Below are 24,153 nucleotides of genomic sequence, written 5' to 3'. Positions count from 1 at the left end.
GGCTTGGGCCGAATTTCCTAATTCTGTTCCTAGCACTTATGATCTTACGATCTAAGCGCACACCTTCAGATTCAGTTTATTGTCACGTGTACCGAGGTACAGTGAAAAGCTTTTGTTGCGTGCTAACCAGTCAGCGGAAAGACAATACATGATTACAATCGAGCCGTTCGCAGTGTACAGATACATGATGAAGGAATAACGTTTAGTGCAAGGAAAAGTCCAAACGAAGACAGTCCGAGGGTCACCAATGAGGTAGATAGTAGTTCAGGACCGCTCTTTGGTTGGGGCAGGACGGTTCAGTTGCCTGATAACAGCTGGGAAGAAACTGTCCCTGAATCTGGAGGTGTGCGTTTTCATATCCGGTATAGACAGTTTCTTCCCAGCTGTTATCAAGCAACTGAACTATCATCTCACCAACTAGAGAGCGATCCTAACCTCCCATCTACCCAAGAAAGACAAATTGCTGGAGTAACTCAGCTGATCAGGCAGCATCTCTGGAGGAAAAGGATGGGTGGCGTTTTGGGTCAGGATCCTTCTTCACCTGTCCCAACCCGGATGCTGCCTGTGTGGAGTTTGCATGTTCTCCCCATGACCCCGTGGGTTTCCTCCGGGTGCTCCGGTTTCCTCCCACATCCCAAAGACGTGCGGGTTTGTAGGTTAACTGGCCCCTCTGTAAATTGGCCCCCTAGTGTGTAGGGAGTGGATGAGAAAGTGGGGTAACATGGGACTAGTGTGAACAGAACGACTCGGTGGGCCGAAGGGCCTGTTTTCATGCAATTCAATCAATGAATCAATCAAAGACTTTATTGTCATTCAAAAACACACCAACAAATGCAAGTCTGAACGAAATTTCATTGCATCTGGCTCACCGTGCAACATAAAATACCAAAAGGATAAAATAGATAAAAGTGGCGGAGCATTATATGGAATTCAAGAGTCTGATGGCTCGGGGGAAGAAGCTGTTGCAAAACCTGGCCGTTCTGCTCCTTATACTGCGATACCTTTTGCCCGAGGGCAGCAGAGTGAACATTAAAAGGGGAGATGCAACAAGACCTGGGTGTCATGGTACACCAGTCATTGAGAGTAGGCATGCAGGTGCAGCAGGCAGTGAAGAAAGCGAATGGTATGTTAGCATTCATAGCAAAAGGATTTGAGCATAGGAGCAGGGAGGTTCTACTGCAGTTGTACAGGGTCTTTGGTGAGACCACACCTGGAGTATTGCGTACAGTTTTGGTCTCCTAATCTGAGGAAAGACATTCTTGCCATAGAGGGAGTACAGAGAAGGTTCACCAGACTGATTCCTGGGATGTCAGGACTTTCATATGAAGAAAGACTGGATAGACTCGGCTTGTACTCGCTAGAATTTAGAAGATTGAGGGGGGATCTTATAGAAACTTACAAAATTCTTAAGGGGTTGGACAGGCTAGATGCAGGAAGATTGTTCCCGATGTTGGGGAAGTCCAGAACAAGGGGTCACAGTTTAAGGATAAGGGGAAATCTTTTAGGACCGAGATGAGGAAAACATTTTTCACACAGAGAGTGGTGAATCTGTGGAATTCTCTGCCACAGAGGCCAGTTCATTGGCTATATTTAAGAGGGAGTTAGATGTGGCCCTTGTGGCTAAAGGGATCAGGGGGTATGGATAGAAGGCAGGTACAGGATACTGAGTTGGATGATCAGCCATGATCATATTGAATGGCGATGCTGGCTCGAAGGGCCGTATGGCCTACTCCGGCACCTATTTTATATGTTTCTATGTAACAGTCCATGGAGATGTGTGGGGTCTTTTATAATGCTGTTGGCCTTGGACAAGCAACGTTTGCACGCAATGTCCCGGATTGAAGGAAGAGCTGTCCCGATGATTTTTTCAGCCGTCCTCACCACTCTCTGCAAGGACTTCCAGTCGGAAGCTTTGCAGTCCCCAAACCAGCCAGAGATGCAGCTGGTCAAAATGCTCTCTATGGTGCCCCTGTAGAAAGTGGTGAGGACGGGATGGGGGAGGTGAGCTCTTCTCATCCGGCGCAGAAAGTGCAAACGCTGCTGTGCTCTCTTAACCAGTGATGCGATGTTTTGTGACCAGGTCAGACTGCTCATGATCTGCACCCCCAGGAACTTAGTGCTACTGACCAACTCCACATCAATGTCATTAATGTGTAGTGGTGTGTGACTAATTCAATTCTAAAGTGTTAAGATAGAAACATAGACAATAGGTGCAGGAGTAGGCAGTTTGGTCCATCGGTCCAGCACCGCCATTCAATATGATCATGGCTGATCATCCAAAATCAGTACCCCGTTCTACCCTCTCCCTTAATTCCGTTAGCCTGAAGAGTTGTGTCTAACTCTCTCTTGAAAACATCTTTAAGATCAAATTCAGTACTTGAGGATTTGAAATGGCATCTACAATCATTCTTTCTTTCTTTTGTCAAATTCCTAGCCCATCGTACGGACAGGTGGGTCTTGCAACGAGTTACCCTGATGACTGGTCCAGCTTCACAGGTGGGTGTTTCGATCACCTGTATGTTAAGGCGAGAGGGGCAAAGTTTAAAGGAGATGTGCGGGGCAGGTTTATTTTACACAGAGGGTGGTGGGCGCCTGGATTACCGGAAGAACGTCGATGCCATCGTGATTTCGAGGGTTTTAGCTACAAGTAGAGTTTGGACAGACTTGGATTATTTTCTCTGGAACGTTGGACATTGAGGGGAGACCTGATAGATGTAGACAATATCATTAGAGGCGTAGATGGGGTAGACAGTCACAACCTTTTTTCCCCAGGATGGAAATGTCAAAGACTAGACAATAGTAGGCCATTCGGCCTTTCGAGCCAGCACCGCCATTCAATGTGATCACGGCTGATCATCCCCAATCAGTACCCCGTTCCTGCCTTCTCCCCATATCCCCTGACTCCGCTATCTTTAAGAGCCCTATCTTGCTCTCTCTTGAAAGCATCCAGAGAACCGGCCTCCACCGCCCTCTGAGGCAGAGAATTCCACAGACTCACAACTCTCTGTGTGAAAATGTGTTTCCTCGTCTTTGTTCTAAATGGCCTATCCCTTATTCTTAAACTGTGGCCCCTGGTTCTGGACTCCCCCAACATCGGGAACATGTTTCCTGCCTCTAGCGTGTCCAAACCCTTAATAATCTTATATGTGTCAATAAGATACCCTCTCATCCTTCTAAACTCCAGAGTGTACAAGCCCAGCCGCTCCATTCTCTCAGCATATGACAGTCCCGCCATCCCGGGAATTAACCTTGTAAACCTACGCTGCACTCCCTCAATAGCAAGAATGTCCTTTCTCAAATTAGGGGAGCAAAACTGCACAGACTAGAGGCCACAGGCAGGGCTGTGCAGGTGTTTTTTCAGGAGAGATAGCTGAATGGAAAGCAAATGGGCTCCATGGAAGGAAGCAGAGGGTGATGGTGGGAGGTTGCTTCTCGGACTGGAGGCCTGGGACTAGTAGCGTGCCTCAGGGTTCAATGCTGGTCCCATTACTGTTTGTCATCTACATCAATGATTTAGATGAGAACATACAGGGCAAGATTAGCAAGTTTGCTGATGATACAAAAGTGAGTGGTTCTGCAGATAGTGAAGATGGTTGTGAAAGATTGCAGCAGGATCTGGATCGATTGGCCAGGTGGGCGGAGGAATGGTTGATGGAATTTAATACAGAGAAGTGTGAGGTGTTGCATTTTGGGACGTCGAACAAGGGCAGGACCTACACAGTGAATGGTCGGCCTCTGGGTAGTGTTGTAGAGCAGAGGGATCTAGGAGTACAGGTGCATGGTTCCTTGAAGGTGGAGTCGCAGGTAGATAAGGTGGTCAAAAAGGCTTTAGGCACTTTGACCTTCATCAGTCAGAGTATTGAATATAGAAGTTGGGAGGTCATGCTGCAGTTGTACAAGACGTTGGTGAGACCACATTTAGAATATTGTGTTCAGTTCTGGGCTCCATGTTATAGGAAAGATATTGTCAAGCTTGAAAGGGTTCAGAATAGATTTACGAGGATGTTGCCAGGACCAGAGGGTGTGAGCTACAGGGAGAGGTTGAGTAGGCTGGGTCTCTATTCCATGGAGCGCAGGAAGATGAGGGGTGATCTTATAGAGGTGTATAAAATCATGAGAGGAATAGATCGGGTAGATGCACAGAGTCTCTTGCCCAGAGTAGGGGAATCGAGGACCAGAGGACATAGGTTCAAGGTGAGGGGAACAGATTTAATAGGAATCTGAGGGGTAGCGTTTTATCACAGGTGCGTGTATGGAACAAGCTGCCAGAGGAGGTAGTTGAGGCTGGGACTATCCCATCGTTTAAGAAACAGTTAGACAGGTAAATGGATAGGACAAGTTTGCATGGATATGCACCAAACGCAGGCAGGTGGGACTAGTGTAGCTGGGACATGTTGGCCGGCGTGGGCAAGTTGGGCTGAAGGGCCTGTTTCCATGCTGTTATCCTCTATGACTCTGCCTTAAAAATATCCACTGACTTGGCCTCCACAGCCCTCTATGGCAACGTATTCCACAGATTCACCACCCTCTGACTAAAGAAATTCCTCCTCATCTCCTTCCTAAAGGAATATCTTTTCATGATGAGGCTACAACCTCCAGTCCTAGACTCTCCCACTAGTGGAAACTTCCTCTCCACATCCACTCTATCCAGGCCTTTCACTGTTCTTGTAAGTTTCAATGAAGCCCCCCTCATTCTTCTAAACTCCAGCGAGTACAGGCCCAGTGCCGACAAAGGCTCGACTTGATTCTGGATTCCGCTACCCTGGGGAGAAGACTGCATGAACAAGACATCCCTGGGTGATATTAGATCTGCTGGGGGGCAGTGATTCTGGTTAGAACGAATGTTTAAGAAAGAATTAAAATCGAAGGTAGACAAAAATGCTGGAGAAACTCAGCGGGTGAGGCAGCATCTATGAAGCGAAGGAATAGGCAATGTTTCGGGCCGAGACCCTTCTTCAGACTGATGTGGGGGTGGGGGGGGCAGGAAGAGGAAAGGAAGAGGCGGAGACAGTGTGCTGTGGGAGAGCTGGGAAGGGGAGGGGAAGGAGGGAGAAAGCAGGGACTACCTGAAATTGGAGAAGTCAATGTTCATACCGCTGGGGTGTAAACTACCCAAGCAAAATATGAGGTGCTGCTCCTACAATTTGCGGTGGGACTCACTCTGGCCTTATCTTCAAGAAGGAACTGCAGATGCTGGAAAATCAAAGGTAGCCAAAAATGCTGGAGAAACTCAGCGGGTGAGGCAGCATCTATGGCGCGAAGGAATAGGTAACGTTTCGGGCCGAGTCTCTGCCCGAAACGTTGCCTATTCCTTCGCTCCATAGATGCTGCCTCACCCGCTGAGTTTCTCCAGCATTTTTGACTACCTAGCCTTATCTTCTGTTTGTTTGTGATATTAAGCTGTGACTATTAAGCTGTCAGATGATGGCCAATCGTCTTGTTGTTTGCTCTTGCAGATCATTCTAATTACTCGTACGAAAGGGCGGGAAAAGGAGGCACTTACCCACGGCAGTTTGCGTTTTCAAACAACAGCAAGAAGTACAATGATGGTCAGTGTAACAACAGATCGGTCTGAGAACCCACTTCTTTAGAGATACAGCAACCTGTCCTATCCATGTGCCTGTCCAAGTTGTTTTAAAATGTTGCCATAGTCCCAGCCTCAACTACCTCCTCCAGCAGCTCGTTCCAAGGGCCGAAGGGCCCCCGATGTTTCCGCCCTGCATCTCTAAACTAAGCTCATAAACTACACTCAATAGACAATAGACAATAGGTGCAGGGGTAGGCCATTCGCCCCATCAAGCCAGCACCGCCATTCAATGTGATCATGGCTGATCATCCCCAATCAGTACCCCGTTCCTGCCTTCTCCCCATATCCCCTGACTCCGCTATCTTTAAGAGCTTAATCTAGCTCTCTCTTGAAAGTATCCAGAGAACCGTAGCTCACACCCTCGAGCCCTCCTTGTTCAAGAGTGCAGGGTGATAGTTCGCCCTCTGAGGCAGAGGATTCCACAGACTCACAACTCTCTGTGAGGAAAAATGTTTCCTACAGTGTGTGTAGGATAGTGTTGGTGTGCGGGGATCGCTGGTCGGCACGGATTCGGAAGGCCGAAGGGCCTGTTTCTGCTCTGTATCTCTAAACTAAACTAATAAACTCCACTCGAACTCAAAGGAAAGTCTAAAGCCAGCACTTGTTGTTGGGGCGGAATGTGACGTTTGCTTTGTTGGTGGTTTTTCTTGTAGGGCGAAGGACCTTTCCGCGAAGTTTCATCCATCAGGAGAACCTTTTCCAGCTGGTGCCTGCGGTCCGCTCGCAGAGCTTCAGCGGGGACAGCGTGGGCAACACTATACACTCAGACGATAACTGGACCATTCAGTGGAGCAACGAGGACCAGACCTGCCTGAAGGTCCACGACAATCATCTCGCCTCAGCGTGTAAGTCAACCAGAGCTCACACAGTGGACGGCCTGGATAGAGTGGATGTGGAGAGCATGTTTCCACTAGTGGGAGAGTCTAGGATTAGAGGGCACAGCCTCAGAATTAAAGGACGTTCTTCTGGGAGAAATTTCTCTAGTCAGACGGTGGTGAATAGACAATAGACAATAGGTGCAGGAGTAGGCCACTCGGCCCTTTCGAGCCAGCACCGCCATTCACTGTGATCATGGCTGATAGACAATAGGTGCAGGAGTAGGCTACTCGGCCCTTCGAGCCAGCACCCTCCATTCACTGTGAACATGGCTGATCATCCCCAATCAGTACCCCGTTCCTGCCTTCTCCCCATATCCCCTGACTCGCCTATCTTTAAGAGCCCTACCTAGCTCTCTCTCGAGAACCGGCCTCCACCGCCCTCTGAGGCAGAGAATTCCACAGACTCACAACTCTCTGGGTGAAAAAGTGTTTCCTCGTCCCCACAAAACATTTCACCGTACCTCGGTACATGTGACGATAATACACCTAAATGCCACATAGGGCGGCTCGGTGGCCCAGCGGTAGAGTTGCTGCCTCACAGCGCCAGAGGCCCGGGTTCCATCCCGACTACGGGCGCTGTCTGTACAGAGTTTGCACGTTCTCCCTGTGACCTGTGTGGGCTTTCTCAGAGATCTCCGGTTTCCTCCCACACTCCAAAGACGTGCAGGTTTGGAGGTTAATTGGCTTGGTGTAAATGTAAAATTGTCCCTAGTGGGTGTTCTTCTTAGGACCCCCTTCAGTCATGGCTGACCATGGGTGTCTCCAGGGTTGGAGGACGCCTGCCTGTGCGTGACTTTGTTTAACGTGGGGAGACTGGTGCACAGACAGCCACCCCACGGTCCTTGACAGATCTGGGTCAGGATCCAGTGGCGTGGAGTCCAAGACGACCGGAGACCCTTTTGTGCTGCAGCCTTCATCCGCTTTCCCAGCCGTTGTGACGCTCCACTAAGGTCAGCCATCGTCCTCCGCCTGTTCCACCGTTGAGGTCTTGGTTGGATTGGCTCTTTGTCAGGGACCTCCCCCTCGACCTTACCGCCATGGGTGGCCCTACCAGGAGCATAGCCCCAGACGGCATCACTCTCAGGATCTCAGGTCCACACAAGCTTCTCCACCACGACAAGGGGACAATCCACGGTGTGTGTAGGATAGTGTTAGTGTGCGGGGATCGCTGGTTGGCGCGGACCCAGTGGGCAGAAGGGCCTGTTTCTGGGCTGTATCACAAAAACTAAAGCTGGATGTTTTGAACTTATCTCCCTAGCACCGAGAGCACCTGTCAACTGGAGGCTGGGCAAGTTTCTGGGTCGGGGAGCATTTGGAGAAGTTTATCTGTGCTACGATGCCGACACAGGGAGAGAACTGGCCGTCAAACAGGTGGCCTTCGACCCCGACTGCCAAGAAACCAGCAAGGTTGGTGACTGGGTCAACGCTGTCCAACCTCACAGCTCCCGGAGAGACACAGAGTGCTGGAGTAACTCAGCGGGTCAGGCAGCATCTGTGGAGAACATGGATAGGCGACGTTTCACAGAGTGCTGGAGTAACTCAGCGGGTCAGGCAGCATCTGTGGAGAACATGGATAGGTGACGTTTCACAGAGCGCTGGAGTAACTCAGCGGGTCAGGCAGCATCTGTGGAGAACATGGATAGGTGACGTTTCACAGAGTGCTGGAGTAACTCAGTGGGTCAGGCAGTTTCTGTGGAGAACATGGATAGGTGACGTTTCACAGAGTGCTGGAGTAACTCAGCGGGTCAGGCAGCTTCTGTGGAGAACATGGATAGATGACGTTTCACAGAGTGCTGGAGTAACTCATAAATTTTAAGGGGGAAGTTCTGATGGAAATGTTTAGAGGGTCAAACGCAGGCAGATGGGACTAGTATACATGGGGCATTTGGCCAGCATGGACGTCGGGTCAAAGGGCCTGTTTCCACTCCGTATGAGTATTATGAGTGTAATGTATATAATGTAATTAGCATATGGTATGTCTTGTGTGAGGGGATGCATGCGCTAGAGGAGACTCATGGTGGCATCCTACAATAAAGAAGCTTGTTAGTTTACTCCTGTATCTGAGAGTTCTTTTGAGTCAGTTCCAAGTACCCAAAATACACTACAATAGGCGACGAGGATGGGATAGAGTTTGTGAACTCACCCGCAGGACTGTTTTGCAACACACAGGATTGTTTAACAGTTTGAACTGTAGATACGGAGTTGTGTCGCAGTTGTTTGCGAGCGGGACAAGAGAGGCCTGCAGATCCCTCTATGCCGGGGACTGCATTTAAAACATCAGCTGTACAAATCGGCGATTTTTGTCAGGCTATCTCTATGTTGTGTCTACGTGGCAAGATGTCGTCCTTCGGATTGTTACTCATTTTAGACTGAGTTGTTTTCTTTTTGTCAAATTCCTCAAGCTGAATAGTCTTTGTATAAGTTTTCGGTGAATTGTTACACCAAAACACACAACAACAGCACGAAGAGGATAAAAGAACAGAAAAGGAAAGAAGAAGGACTGTCAGAAAAAAAAAAGGTTGTGTTTGGAAACAAAGTGGAACGGCACCAAGCCAAAACATTTGGGGCCAAATGGTTTTGGATTGGTGCCAAAGAAAAGAAAGGTTGGAACAGGAAGCAAGGAAAACAGGTGGGGCAGTAAGTAAGTGTCACCGAAGAAAGCAGCCGAAAGCTGGAAGCCTAACCGGCAGGGCAGCGACGGTGTCAACTTACCTGGAACATTTTCCAGGGCTGTGTAGCCAAGGCAAAGGGGCAGAAGAGGCCCAGCAGCTGCCATCGACTTCGGATGTTTTCCAGTGCTGTGTAGCCCACAGCCAGGCCCAGGAGCCGCCAACGACGTCGAGTGAGGGCCTAGTACCGGGTAGGTCACGGACAGGTCCAGTGAAGCCACCGATGAAACGGAGTCAGCCCGGCTGGGAGAAGAGTCAGCCCAGTCGAGGGAGAAAGCCGGCCGTGTGAGAAGCGGACCAGCAGCGAAAAAAACAAGCCCGGCCACGCGAGAGAAGCAGACCGGTCGTGCCAGAAAGCCCGGTCGCAAGAGACGGCCGTGAGCAGAGAAAGCCCGGTCGGGAGCAGAGACGGCCCAACTGTGAGCAGAAAAGAGGGTCCGGCCGCGCAAGAGAAGCGGACCGGCCGAGGGGGAAAGCCCGGACGTGAGAGGAAGTCCAGCCCCGAGCAAAGAGTGGGTCCGCACGAGAGAAGCAGGACACAGCGCTCAAGCACTTCAGCCCGGTCGGGAGTAGAGTCAGCCCGGTCGTGAGCAGAAAGTGGAGAAAGCCCGGTCGCGAGAGAGAGCCGGCCGAGGGAGAAGCGGGTCCGCGCGAGAAACTAGCAGCAGTAACTAGCAGTAGTCGACTTGGCAGCGAGCCAGCGGCAGCAAAAGTAATGGTGAAGCCCAGAGGAGCCAGCAAAAGCAGCAAAAGTGGAGGTCTGGCGAGGCCAGCAGCAAAAGTACCGGTGGGGACAGCTCGAGAGGTCGAGAAGGCACTGGTGTCCATAGGCCGACAAGCTGGACCAGTGAAATCCATCAAAGTAAAAGCAGGACTGTTGAATGTAATGCGTTGTTCACTATTCCTTCACTGTAAATGCGGGACTGTTTGGATGTAATGCATTGGTCACTGTTATTAATAGTAAATCTGTGTGCATAGCAGGAATATGGTTAACATGTTCTAAATGTCTATTAACATGAAATGGTGGTTAATAGTATACATCTATTATTATAAGAATTAGTAGTAGTCAGTGGGCTGGATCACTTCTTAGTGTGTAGAAGGATTAAGTCTAGTGCAGAATACACAGTGAGAGAAAAGAAGCTTGAATAGCAACAGGTAGCATGGCTTTTCAAATTGTAGGAAACGTGCCCCAATTAGATTCTGGGGGTCATTTTGAGAAATGGACCAAAGTCTTGGAGGCTTGTTTCATTTCCAATGATATCGCTGGAGAGGAGAAGAAGAGAGCATGGTTCATATTAGGCTTAGGAAGAGAGGGTTATCAAACCTTACGTATGTTACTGCTGCCAGCAAAGCCCACAGATAAAATGTATGAGGAGTGTAAGGAGGCATTAATGGCTCATTTCTCGCCAAAACCTCCAAGGGTATCCAGAGGCAAGGAGCCTGAACTAAAGAGGGCAGAGAGTCTCTCAAAGGACCAAGGTCAAGTGCAAAAGGACAAAGGTCAAATGCAAAAGGACAAAGGTCAAATGCAAAATGACACAGGTCAAGTGCAAAGGACAAAGGTCAAGTGCAAAGGGACACAAGTCAAGTGCAAAATGACACAGGTCAAGTGCAAAGGGACACAAGTCAAGTGCAAAATGACACAGGTCAAGTGCAAAGGGACAAAGGGCAAATGCAAAGTAGCAGAAGTCAAAGGCAAAGAGAAATTGCCATCCAAAGGGCAACCCTAGCTATTCAAACTGCATTCAGGGGTATGAAAGTACGGAGAGAGATCCGGAACAAACAAAAGGCAGCAACGGTAATACAAGCAGCATTTAGAAGGCACAGAGTATACCGTCAATACAAGGCAATGAGATTGGCAGCTATAATAGTACAAACCCATTATAGGGCACACGTTCAAATGAAAAGTGATCGCAAAACTTACATTAAGGCACGCAGAAGCGTTGTACTGCTTCAGGCAACCTACCGTGGAATGCTTGTTCGAAGGCAACTGCGGGTCATGCATAAATCTGTCAAGGTCATACAGACTTATTATCAGATGTATAAACAGCGTCAGTATTTTAAGAAACTACGCTGGTCTGCCATTGCTGTACAGCAACGATACAGAGCATGCCAGATAAGAGATGTCCAAGTGAGACAGTATAAGAGTTTGAGGGAAGCAGTGGTGTGCATTCAGGCCTTATACCGCGGGATCAAAGCCAGAGTATTGGTAGAGAAAACCAAGGCAGCACGCTGTATTAAGTCATTCATAAGAATGTGCATTACAAGAAAGCATTTCTAGATGCAAAAGGCGGCTGTAGTCACTCTGCAAGCTGCATACCGTGGTTACTGATTAAGGGTACGGTACAGAGCTATGCGACAAGCAGTCATTTCGATCCAGAAACGATACAAAAGACTTAAACGATATAGGAGAGACTTCCTCAAACCGATTTATACAGCAGTTGTAGTGCAGTCTCACTACCGTGCTTATGTAGTAAGAGAAATATACAGAGCGCAAATCAAAGCCACTGTTGTATTGCAAGGACAGTATAGATCCTACTTCTTGATGAATAACCAGAAAGGTGATTTAAGAAGACAAATAGATGAACAGCAGAAAAGGCTTAAACGTTACAAAGAATGGTTAAATAAATGTGTGACAATGAGCAAAAAAGCTGTTAACAGAAAAGTCTAAAGAAGAGAGGCTTGTCGGTCGAGACAAAAGTATGCAGGACCGATTGCGATTAGGACACTTATAGTATAGTCCAGCATGGAGCTTCCTTCACTGAGCAATGGACAAATGTTTATGCATTGCAGAATGTCATTATACACTGAGAGCAGATAAATACGCAGCGCCAGGAAATTGAGCGACAGAGAGCGAGTGAAAAACGAAAACCTGCAATCATGTGTCAGATCCCACCTACAAATAAGGAACAGAAACAGAGGAAATGGTAACTTTAGCAGAATTTCAAGAACAGGAAGAAATCTGCAAATTAGATTAGGATATTTAAAAAGGGAAGAGGCAGAGATACAGGTAGAGCTAGAGTGATTAGAAAGATGAGTGGAATGAACCATTAGAAGTGCTAAGTTTAGATACAGTTTACAGTTATGAGGATGTAATGTCAGATGACTGTAATAATATAATTTTGCAAATGTGTGTTGATCAATTATATTTAACGTACTAGAAATGGTGTTATTCGCCTCCAAGCTAAAGGGGGAGCAGTGTGATGTATATAATGTAATTAGCATATGTTATGTCTTGTGCGACGGGATGCATGCGCTGGGGGAGACTCATGGTGGCGTCCTACAATAAAGATGCCTGTTATTTTACTCCTGTATCTGAGAGTTCTTTTGAGTCAGTTCCAAGTACCCAAAATACACTACAATGAGCATAAATGATGAGAATGTTGTTGCTTGAATAGTGAAATTGTTTAAGGCCTGGATAGAGTGGATGTGGAGAGTCTAGTGGGAGAGTCTAGGACCAGAGGGCACAGCCTCGGAGTTAAAGGACGTACCTTTAAAATGGAGATGAGGAGGAATTTCTTTAACCAGAGGGTGGTGAATCTGTGGGATTCATTGCCACAGATGGGTGTGGACGCCACTAGTGGATATATTTATTTATGGTGGAGATAGATAGATTCTTGATTCGTATTGGTGTCAGAGGTTCTGGGGAAAGGCAGGAGAATGGGGTTAGGAGGGAGAGATAGATTGGCCATGATTGAATGGCAGAGTGGATTTGTTGGGCTGAATGGCCTAATTCTGCTCCTATTGCAAAAACATAGAAGGTTGGTGCAGGAGGAGGCCATTCGGCCCTTCGAGCCAGCATCGCCATCCAATGTGATCATGGGCTGATCATCCACAATCGGTACCCCGTCCCTGCTTTCTCTCCATATCCCTTGACTCTGTTAGCCCGACGAGCTAAATCTAACTCTCTTTTTGAATAACTTTGAATAATCTCTTGAATCTTGAATCACTTGTGAACTATGCTGTTGTTATTCCAGGAGGTCAGTGCCTTGGAATGTGAGATCCAGTTGTTGAAGAACCTTTGCCACCACAGGATTGTGCAGTATTACGGGTCGTTGCTGGACTCGGTGAACAGAAGGTTGTCCATCTTTGTAGAGTACATGCCCGGCGTAAGTATTGGCCTCTTTCTCATTCCTCCATTTGCCTCCGCCAGCATTTGTCTCCAACTAATCTTGTCCCCTTCCTCTGTAGAACGTCCCACACCCTACTCGCGTATATTGGCAACCTTCCGATGTAATTCTGATCCTAATCTCACCCCATTAGTGCGGTTCAGTAAAACACTGAGTCAAGCACTGGATCAACCCAACTTCTTTATTCTCAAACTCAAACACACTTCCTATACGATACCGAACCAACCTGGGCAGTCTGTACCCTAGCGGCATGATCATTGACTTCACCGATTTCCGGTAGCCATTGCTGTCTCCTCCCCTTCTCAGCTCTCCCTCAGCCCTCGGGCTCCTCCTCTTCCTTTCTTCTTTCTTCTCCACCCCCCCTCCCCCCACATCAGTCTGAAGAAGGGTTTCAGCCCGACGAAACGTTGCCTATTTCCTTCGCTCCATAGATGCTGCCTCACCCGCTGAGTTTCTCCAGCACTTTTGTCTACCACCGAACCAACACCGCGGGTCCGATCCTTGTCTCTACTCGTCCAAGCCCTTCAGCCGCGTGTGAATTGACACCTCCAGCAGGTCAGCACTGTCCCAAGTGCACCCCCAGAAGATTGACACACTCATGTGGTCTCCCCTCTTATGGACTGTATCGATCCCATGGCGCGAAATACATGGAGGCAGCATCTGTGGAGAACATGGATAAGTGACGTTTCACACAGTGCTGGAGTAACTCAGCGGGTCAGGCAGCATCTGTGGAGAGCATGGATAGGTGACGTTTCACAGAATGCTGGAGTAACTCAGCGGGTCAGGCAGCATCTGTGGAGAACATGGATAGGTGACGATTCACACAGTGCTGGAGTAACTCAGCGGGTCAGGCAGCATCTGTGGAGAGCATGGATAGGTGACGTTTCACAGAGTGCTGGAGTAACTCAGCAGGTCAGGCAGCATCTGTGGAGAACATGGATAGGTGACGTTTCACAGAGTGCTGGAGTAACTCAGCGGGTCAGGCAGCATCTGTGGAGAACATGGATAGGTGACGGTTCAGGTTGGGATTCTTCTTCAGACCCTTCTTTGGTCCTGACCCAAACGTCACCTATCCATGTTCTCCAGAGATGCTGCCCATGCAGCTGGTGCCTGATAACAGCTGAAGAAACCATCCCTGAATCTGTTATTTCAATTGTTAATGCTCGTACAGTAAGTTCGTGGAGCAGAGTTAGGCCATTTGACCCGTTGAGTCCACTCCATCATTCTCTCTAGGTTAATCTATCCTTCCCTCTCAACCTCTTGCCCAGAGTAGGGGAATCGAGGACATAGGGTCAAGGTGAAAGGGGAAAGATTTAATAGGAATCTGAGAGGTAACATTTTCACACAGAGGGTGGTGGGTGTATGGAACGAGCTGCTGGAGGGGGTAGTTGAGGCTGGGACTATCCCATAGTTAAAGAAACAGTTAGACAGGTACATGGATAGGATGGGTTTGGAGGGATATGGACCAAGCGCGGGCAGGTGGGACTAATGTAGCTGGGAGCTGAGTCTAAAGAAAGGTCTCGACCCGAAAAGTCGGCCATTCCTTCTCTCCAGAGTTGCTGCCTGACCCGCTGAGTTACTGCAGTATTTTACAGCTGGGACATGTTGGCCGGTGTGGGCGAGTGGGGCCGAAGGGCCTGTTTCCACACTGTGTCAGTCTACGACTCTATGACCCCATTCTCCTGCCTTCTTCCTGTAACCACTGACTGTCGTTTCACTCAGGGCTCAGTCAAGGACCAGATTAAAGCTTACGGAGCTCTGACTGAGAATGTTACGCGGAAGTACACCGGGCAGATACTCGAGGGAGTGTCCTACCTACACAGCAACATGATCGTACACAGAGATATCAAAGGTATGTCGTGGATGGATATCCTCTTCCGCACTCTGTATGTCCCACATTAGTATTGTGTGCAGTTTTGGTCCCTTAATTTGTGGAAGGACATTCTTGCTATTGAGGGAGTGCAGCGTAGGTTCACAAGGTTAATTCCCGGGATGGCGGGACTGTCATATGCTGAGAGAATGGAGCGGCTGGGGCTTGTACACTCTGGAGTTTAGAAGGATGAGAGGATATCTCATTGAAACATATAAGATTATTAAGGGTACACAAAATTGCTGGAGAAACTCAGCGGGTGCAGCAGCATCTATGGAGCGAAGGAAATAGGCGACGTCGCCTATTTCCTTCGCTCCATAGACGCTGCTGCACCCGCTGAGTTTCTCCAGCAATTTTGTGTACCTTCGATCTTCCAGCATCTGCAGTTCCCTCTTGAACAAGATTATTAAGGGTTTGGACATGCTAGAGGTAGGAAACATGTTCCCAATGTTGGGGGAGTCCAGAACCAGGGGCCACACAGTTTAAGAATAAGGGGTAAGCCATTTAGAACGGAGATGAGGAACCACTTCTTCTCACAGAGAGTGGTGAGTCTGTGGAATTCCCTGCCTCAGAGGGCGGTGGAGGCCAGTTCTCTGGATACTTTCAAGAGAGAGCTAGATAGGGCTCTTAAAGATAGCGGAGTCAGGGGATGTGGGGAGAAGGCAGGAACGGGGTACTGATTGGGGATGATCAGCCATGATCACATTGAATGGCGGTGCTGGCTCGAAGGGCAGAATGGCCTACTCCTGCACCTATTGTCTATTGTCTATTGCAACGTGTTCTGTCGGGTGCTGTGCATTCAATAGTAATCGACTTCTAGTTCTCTTGTGGATCCAGCAGACTAATGTTAAACGGGGCTGTGCATATATCGGAACATGCCTCCGTTCAGCAATCATTTCCTGCTGCTTTCAATGGTGTTCCACCCTGTTAATAAGATGACATCGACCTTGTTGATAACTTCACTACAGCTCGAAGCTGGAAACCATTCCCCTTTTCCATGCGACAGGAAGACTTGTGATGGAAAAGGCCAGGAAAATGGTGGGAAAACAGTGCTTGCAATTGCAGCATGGATAGGTGATGTTGTCTTCTGTCTGAAGAAGGGTCCCGCCCTGAAACGTCACCTGTCCATGTTCTCCACAGATGCTGCCTGACCCGCTGAGTTACTCCAGCACTCTGTGAAACGTCACCTATCCATGTTCTCCACAGATGCTGCCTGACCCGCTGAGTTACTCCAGCACTCTGTGAAACGTCACCTATCCATGTTCTCCACAGATGCTGCCTGACCCGCTGAGTTACTCCAGCACTCTGTGAAACGTCACCTATCCATGTTCTCCACAGATGCTGCCTGACCCGCTGAGTTACTCCAGCACTCTGTGAAACATCACCTATCCATGTTCTCCACAGATGCTGCCTGACCCGCTGAGTTACTCCAGCACTCTGTGAAACATCACCTATCCATGTTCTCCACAGATGCTGCCTGACCCGCTGAGTTACTACAGCATCCTGTGAAACATCACCTATCCATGTTCTCCACAGATGCTGACCCGCTGAGTTACTCCAGCACTCTGTGAAACATCACCTATCCATGTTCTCCACAGATGCTGCCTGACCCGCTGAGTTACTCCAGCATCCTGTGAAATGTCACCTATCCATGTTCTCCACAGATGCTGCCTGACCCGCTGAGTTACTCCAGCACTCTGTGAAACGTCACCTATCCATGTTCTCCACAGATGCTGCCTGACCCGCTAAGTTACTCCGGCACTGTGTGCCTGTCCAACAGTTTGAGCAGTAATTGAGTGAGCCCTGGGAGAAGTTTGCTAACGTGACTGTTTTGCTGCTTGCAGGCGCCAACATCCTGCGGGATTCTGCGGGCAATGTCAAGCTGGGCGACTTTGGGGCCAGTAAGCGTCTGCAGACCATCTGCATGTCGGGGACGGGGATTAAGTCAGTGACCGGGTCGCCGTATTGGATGAGTCCGGAGGTGATCAGCGGAGAGGGCTACGGCAGGAAGGCTGACGTGTGGTGAGCAACCTCTGGCTTAAATCAAACTTGAGAGTCATGGCCCTGTCCCACTTACGTGACTTTTTCGGCGACTGCCGGCACCCGTCATAGGTCGGCGAAAATGTCCAACATGTTGAAAATCCAGCGGCGACCAGAAAGACGCTACGACTCTTTGGGCGACTGAGGAGACGACTCACGACCGTACAGGCCACACGTCGCGGGGTGAAGCCTGTACGGTCGTGAGTAGTCGCCCAAAGAGTCGTACCTTGTTCTGGTCGCCGCTGGATTTTCAACACGTTGAACATTTTTGGAGACCTGCTGCTACTATGACGGGTGCCAGCAAGTTGCCAAAAAAGTTGCGTAAGTGGGACAGGCCCTTAAAGAAGCTGATTGTAAACGTCTTCCGCTCCCCGGCCAATGAGTTATCCGCCTTGTTAGACTATATTTGTTCACCCTGAGTGATCCTAAATCATCTTCTTGCGTATGGTTTGCACAGCCTAAAGTTGAAGGACAACTTGTTCTATTTCTAACACTGTCTCCCCATCTCCCCAGGCCCGCAACCTTGGCGTGATCTTTGATTCCACCCTCTCCCTTGAGCCTCACATCCGCCATGTCATTAAAACCTCCTTCTTTCACCTCCGCATCATCGCCAAACTCAGACCCTCTCTCACACCTCCCACTGCTGAAAGACTCATCCATGCCTTCATCTCCTCCCGACTGGACTATTGCAACTCACTTCTCCTTGGCATCAGCTCCACCTACATCAACCGACTCCAACTGGTCCAGAACGCAGCTGCCCGACTCATCACCCACACCAAATCCTGGCATCACATCATTCCAGTCCTCAAACAACTTCACTGGCTACCCATCTCCCACCGGATCACCTACAAAATCCTGGTCCTCACCTACAAAGCCCTCCACCATCTGGCCCCCCCATATCTCACTGACCTCCTCTCCCCCTACCAACCCTCACGGTCCCTCAGATCCACATCAGCCGGTCTCCTCTCCATCACCAAGTCCAACCTCCGCAGTTTTGGGGACAGAGCCTTCTCCAGGGCAGCTCCCAGGCTCTGGAACTCCCTCCCCCAACTGATCCGCAATTCCGTGTCCCTCACCATCTTCCAGTCCCGCCTCAAGACCCATCTCTTCACCTCTGCCTATCCTTAGCCCCACGTCCCCCTCCCTTTTCATCTGTGCATTAATTGCCTCATACTGTGTTTTGAATTGAATTCTGTCTTTAACTTTGTGTACTAGTCATGTCTCTACTATTTATTTCATTCCGCTTACATATTTTTCCTCTACCTGCTAAATTTTTGTAAGGTGTCCTTGAGACTCTTGAAAGGCGCCCATAAATAAAATTTATTATTATTATTTGATCTTATGTGCACGCCGGGTTGATGGCATTCGTCGAAACAGGGCGGACCACGTGAAGGTTGCAATCTCCCACCCCCTTACCCTAAATTATCAATAAATAACTAAATGTGTTCTTGCTCCTCCCTCAAAGGAAAAGATTAGTTTAGTTTAGAGATCCAGTGCGGAAACAAGCCCCTCGGCCCCGAGACCACACCGACCAGCGGTCTCCTTGTACACTATCACACACGCACACGCACACGCTCACACTGCGCCGACCAGCGATCCCCGCACACTAACACTATCCTACACACACACTAGGGACAATTTATACATTTACACCAAGTCAATTAACCTACAAACCTGTACGTCTTTGGAGTGTGGGAGGAAACCGGAGCACCCGGAGAAAACCCACGCAGGTCACGGGGAGAACGTGCAAACTCCGTTCAGACAGCACCCTTAATCGGGATCAAACCCGGGTTTCTTGCGCTGAATTCGCTGTGAGGCAGCAACTCTACCGCTGCGCCACCGTGCGTTCCATACACCCAGCACCCTGTGTGGTATTTGTGTGCGTGAGTGTGTGTGTGTGTGTGTAATTGTGGACCTGCTATAGAGTCACAGAATGATACTGCGTGAAAACAGGCCCTTCAGCCCAACTTACCCACACCGGCCAACAATGTCCCAGCTACACTAGTCCCACCTCCCTGCATTTGGTCCATATCCCTCCAAACCTGTCCTATCCATGTACCTGTCTAACTGTTTCCTAAACGTTGGGATAGCCCCAACCTCAACTACCTCCTCTGGCAGCTTGTTCCATACACCCACCACCCTCTGTGTTAAAAAGGTACCCCTCAGATTCCTATTAAATCTTTTCCCCTTCACCTTGAACCTGTGTCCTCTGGTCCTCGATTCGCCTACTCTGGGCAAGAGACTCTGTGCATCTACCCGATCTATTCCTCTCATGATTTTATACACCTCTATAAGATCACCCATCATCCTCCTGCGCTCCATGGAATAGAGTCCCAGCCCACTCAACCTCTCCCTGTAGCTCACACCCTCTAGTCCTGGCAACATCCTCGTAAATCTTTTCGGAACCCTTTCAAGCTTGACAATATCTCTCCTATAACATGGTGCCCAGAACTGAACACAATATTCTAAATGTGGTCTCACCAATGTCTTGTACAACTGCAACATGACCTCCCAACTTCTATACTCAATACTCTGACTGATGAAGGCCAAAGTGCCAAAAACCTTATTGACTACCTTATCTACCTGCGACTCCACCTTCAAGGAACCATGCACCTGTACTCCTAGATCCCTCTGCTCGATTCCCCTACTCTGGGCAAGAGACTCTGTGCGTCTACCCGATCTATTCCTCTCATGACTTTTGCTTGTTCTGCAGGAGTGCTGGCTGCACAGTGGTGGAGATGTTGACAGAGAGACCTCCGTGGGCAGAGTATGAGGCCATGGCTGCCATCTTCAAGATCGCCACGCAGCCCACCACACCCCGGCTCCCGGACGGAGTGTCCAGCGCCTGCCGCGCCTTCCTCAAGCTCATCTTCGTGGCGGAGAAGCGACGGCCATCCGCGGAGGCTCTCCTACGACACTCCTTCCTCCAGTATATCCTGTAGTGCAGTCTTCATTACAACCTGTGTGTAGGAAAGGGCTGCTGATGCTGGTTTACACCAAAGATAGACACAAAAATAACTCAGCGGCCATCTCTGGAGGGAAGGAATGGGTGACGTTTCAGGTTGAGATGTTTCTGAAGAAGGGTCTCAACCCGAAACGTCACCAATTCCTTCCCTCCACAGATGCTGCCTGACCCGCTGAGTTACTCCAGCACTCTGTGAAACGTCACCTATCCATGTTCTCCACAGATGCTGCCTGATTGTGTGCAGTTTTGGTCCCCTAATTTGAGGAAGGACATTCTCGCTATTGAGGGAGTGCAGCGTAGGTTTACAGGGTTAATTCCCGGGATGGCGGGACTGTCATATGCTGAGAGAATGGAGCGGCTGGGCTTGTACACTCTGGAGTTTAGAAGGATGAGAGGGGATCTCATTGAAACATATAAGATTGTTGAGGGCTTGGACACGCAAGAGGCAGGAAACGTGTTCCAGATGTTGGGGGAGTCCAGAGCCAGGGGCCACACAGTCTAAGAATAAGGGGTAAGCCATTTAAACGGTGACGAGGAAACACTTTTTCTCACACAGAGCTGCGAGTCTGTGGAATTCTCTGCCTCAGAGGGCGGTGGAGGCCGGTTCTCTGGATGCTTTCAAGAGAGAGCTAGATGGAGCTCTTAAAGATAGTGTAGTCGGGGGATATGGGGGGAAGGCAGGAACGGGGTACTGATTGGGGATGATCAGCCATGATCACATTGAATGGCGATGCTGGCTCGAAGGGACGAATGGCCTACTCCTACACCTATTGTCTATTGTCTACTGTCTATTGACCCGCTGAGTTCCTCCAGTTTTTTGGAAATCCAGGATCTCCAGTTTAAGCCAGCATCTGCAGTTCCTTCCGACACGCTGCTTTTTTTGACCACTCCTGTCGAAGATGAATGTATATATTATGCTCGACCAAACTAAAGCGCAGCTAAAGCCTAACGACAAATTAATGCATCTGCACAGTATTTTAATTGTCTACATTGCTACCTGATGCTGCAGTGTGTATGAAGAATGGCATGAAGTGACCGAGAGGCAGGGAGATGAGGACAATCTGTTTGTTATTATACCTGACCTGGGCATCATTCAGATCTACGGGCGGCACGGTGGCGCAGCGGTAGAGTTGCTGCCTCATGGCGCCAGAGACCCGGGTTCCATCCTGACTATGGGTGCTGTCTGTACGGAGTTTGCACGTTCTCCCCATGACCTCCTTGTTCCCGATGTTGAGGGATTCCAGAACCAGGGGCCACACACACAGTTTAAGAATAAGGGCTAAGCCTAATTGTAAATTGTCCCTAGTGTGTGTAGGATGGTGTTAGTTGAGCAGGGATCGCTGGTCGGCACGGACCCGGTGGGCCAAAGGTCCTGTTTCCACGCTGGAAACCAGGGGTGGGCAGCCTTGTTCTGCATGGGGGCCGGGACGCCTGTCTGTGAGCGTATGGCGGGCCACACCTATCACGTGTACACATGGATCCCGCCACTTCCAGGCCGCCGTTCCCACTCGCTCGTTCCCGGCCTGTTGACAACCCCTATCCCAACCAAAGATCATCCAGCGGATCTTTGATCCCGACAGTGATGCCCAGACACGGGAGGGGCGCGGCCATGCTGGCAGCTTTGCGCAGGATGTGGTACAGCCAGAGCTCGGCGCTTGTCAGCGCACACCGTTCCGCCATTGCGGCCTCCAGTGCAGGCCTCCGTGCGTCACCGCGCCTGGGTGCCGCGGCCTAGGGCCCGGGTGGTACCGGGAGATGACGGAAGTCTGCGGGCCGGATGATTATGGGAAAAAACGCGCCTGCGGTGATTTCGGGGTAGGGGCCGCATTCGGCCCGGGGGCCGTAGGTTGCCAACCCCTGGTCTATAGACTTGGAATGGATGAAGTGGACACGCTCTGTGTGGTCTAGTCATATGATGTCCATTGACTGAGAGGTTATACATAAACAGATTGTTGCCAGGGTGCGTGCCCCAGTACATGTGTCCCATTCCATGTTTCTATCGGTGTGGGGAGAAAAGATCACCATTTTATGCCTTTGATGTACTGCAGTTCAGTCGCATGAATTAACAAAAGATGTTAGACTCACAATACTGAAACGCTCAGACCATGAGCCCTTTATGCATTTTTCTATTCTCGTGCTGACTTGTATATATTATTGACTTTTAAATATGACTTAAGTTGAGAACTGTTTTGTATAAAAAAAAGATGCAATCCTCCTTTTACTTGGTGGAATTAAAGAATCACTGAATTGAACAGGTTTGAGTCTAGTTTATTGTCACGTGTACCGAGGTACAGTGAAAAGCCTTTGTTGCGTGCTAACCAGTCAGCGGAAAGACAATACATGATTACAATCGAGCCGTCCACAGTGTACAGATACATGATAAAGGGAATAACGTTTAGTGCAAGGGTGGTCAAGGTGGCGCAGCGGTAGAGTTGCTGCCTTAGAGCGCTTGCAGCGCCGGAGACCCGGGTTCGATCCCGACTACGGGTGCTGTCTGTACGGCGTTTGTACGTTCTCCCCGTGACCTGTGTGGGTTTTCTCCGAGATCTTCAGTTTCCTCCCACACTCCAAAGACGTACAGGTTTGAAGGTTCCTGGTCGGCGTGGACTCGGTGGGCCGAAGGGCCTGTTTCCGCGCTGTATCTCTAAACTAAACTAAACTACGCAAGGTAAAGTCTGATTAAATCAAGTCTGAGGGTCTTCAATGAGAACACCCTCCACATTCCTCACTGTGATGGAAGGGGAGAAAAAAGATCAATCTCTTCCCTTCTTTGTTCTCCCGGGGTCGGGGCCCTCGAGCCTTCTGTTGACGGGACGATCTTTACTCCCGTAGTTGGCGTTGGGCCCTCTGCGTCAGGCGATCAAGCTCCTGCATCGCGGCGGATCACAGTTCCCCGCGCCGGGCGATCGGACCCCGGGTCAGGGCTGGACGAACCTCTTGCGACTTTGGAGCTTCCCGACATCGGTCTCTACCTGAGACTGCGAGCTCCTCGACGGTGAAACCCGTTGGAGCGTCGATCCCAGGCAAGGGATCGCAGGCTCCGATGGCAAGTCCACGGCCCCACGGTGGGGCTCAAAGTCAGTCTGGAGCAAGGGCGCCAGCTCCATGATGTTAGGCTGCAGAGCGACCGGAGATACGATCTGGAAAATAATCGCAACTCCGGCAAGGTAAGAGAATGAAAAAAAAAGTTTCACCCGACCCCCCCCCCCCCCATGAAACAAACCAGAGAACATTAACACAAACTTTTAACAAACATTAAAAAGAACAAAAAAGACGAAAAAACAGACAGACCGTAGGCGAGGCAGCCATCGTTGACGGCGCCACCTGGTGGAAGAAGCAAGATAGTGAAACAAAGCATCAAAACTAAGCGTTAAATAATTTACCAGATTGCTTAATAGGCCAACACATTACCTATTAATTTAAAATAACTTTAGTATGCTGACATATAAAATGAGTACATTGTTTCAAACACTGTGAATGGGAGAGCATGCTCAACTTATGTCATTCATTTGAACTGCAGACGGCAAAAATAGACACAGAACATTGGAGTAAATCAGCGGGTCAGGCTGCATCTTGACCCGAAACGTCACCTATCCATGTTCTCCACAGGTGCTGCCTGACCCGCTGAGTTACTCCAGCACTCTGTGAAACGTCACCTATCCATGTTCTCCACAGATGCTGCCTGACCCACTGAGTTACTCCAGCACTCTGTGAAACGTCACCTATCCATGTTCTCCACAGATGCTGCCCTGACCCGCTGAGTTACTCCAGCACTCTGTGAAACGTCACCTATCCATGTTCTCCACAGATGCTGCCTGACCCGCTGAGTTACTCCAGCATTCTGTGAAACGTCACCTATCCATGTTCTCCACAGATGCTGCCTGACCCGCTGAGTTACTCCAGCACTCTGTGAAACGTCACCTATCCATGTTCTCCACAGATGCTGCCTGACCCGCTGAGTTACTCCAGCACTGTGTGAAACGTCACCTATCCATGTTCTCCACAGATGCTGCC

The 24,153-nt window shown here is 49.5% G+C and overlaps 1 protein-coding gene across 3 annotated transcripts in view; it reads left to right on the top strand.

Moving 5' to 3' along the window:
- LOC129715132 (mitogen-activated protein kinase kinase kinase 3-like) overlaps positions 1-22,391 on the top strand; it is a 71,735-nt gene extending 49,344 nt beyond the window's left edge. For all 3 annotated transcript variants that reach the window (XM_055664997.1, XM_055664998.1, XM_055665000.1), the window contains 8 exons: positions 2,435-2,496; positions 5,457-5,549; positions 6,241-6,432; positions 7,724-7,872; positions 13,112-13,243; positions 14,987-15,116; positions 16,979-17,156; positions 19,888-22,391. In XM_055664997.1, coding sequence (XP_055520972.1) covers positions 2,435-2,496; positions 5,457-5,549; positions 6,241-6,432; positions 7,724-7,872; positions 13,112-13,243; positions 14,987-15,116; positions 16,979-17,156; positions 19,888-20,116 — 1,165 coding nt within the window. In that variant the 3' untranslated portion in view covers positions 20,117-22,391. The remainder of the gene's footprint in view (positions 1-2,434; positions 2,497-5,456; positions 5,550-6,240; positions 6,433-7,723; positions 7,873-13,111; positions 13,244-14,986; positions 15,117-16,978; positions 17,157-19,887) is intronic.
- Positions 22,392-24,153: the final 1,762 nt, after the last annotated feature.

Source organism: Leucoraja erinacea, unplaced genomic scaffold (genome assembly GCF_028641065.1).
Source record: "Leucoraja erinacea ecotype New England unplaced genomic scaffold, Leri_hhj_1 Leri_102S, whole genome shotgun sequence".
NCBI lineage: Eukaryota > Metazoa > Chordata > Chondrichthyes > Rajiformes > Rajidae > Leucoraja > Leucoraja erinaceus.
This window is presented reverse-complemented; position numbering and strand designations above follow the sequence as displayed.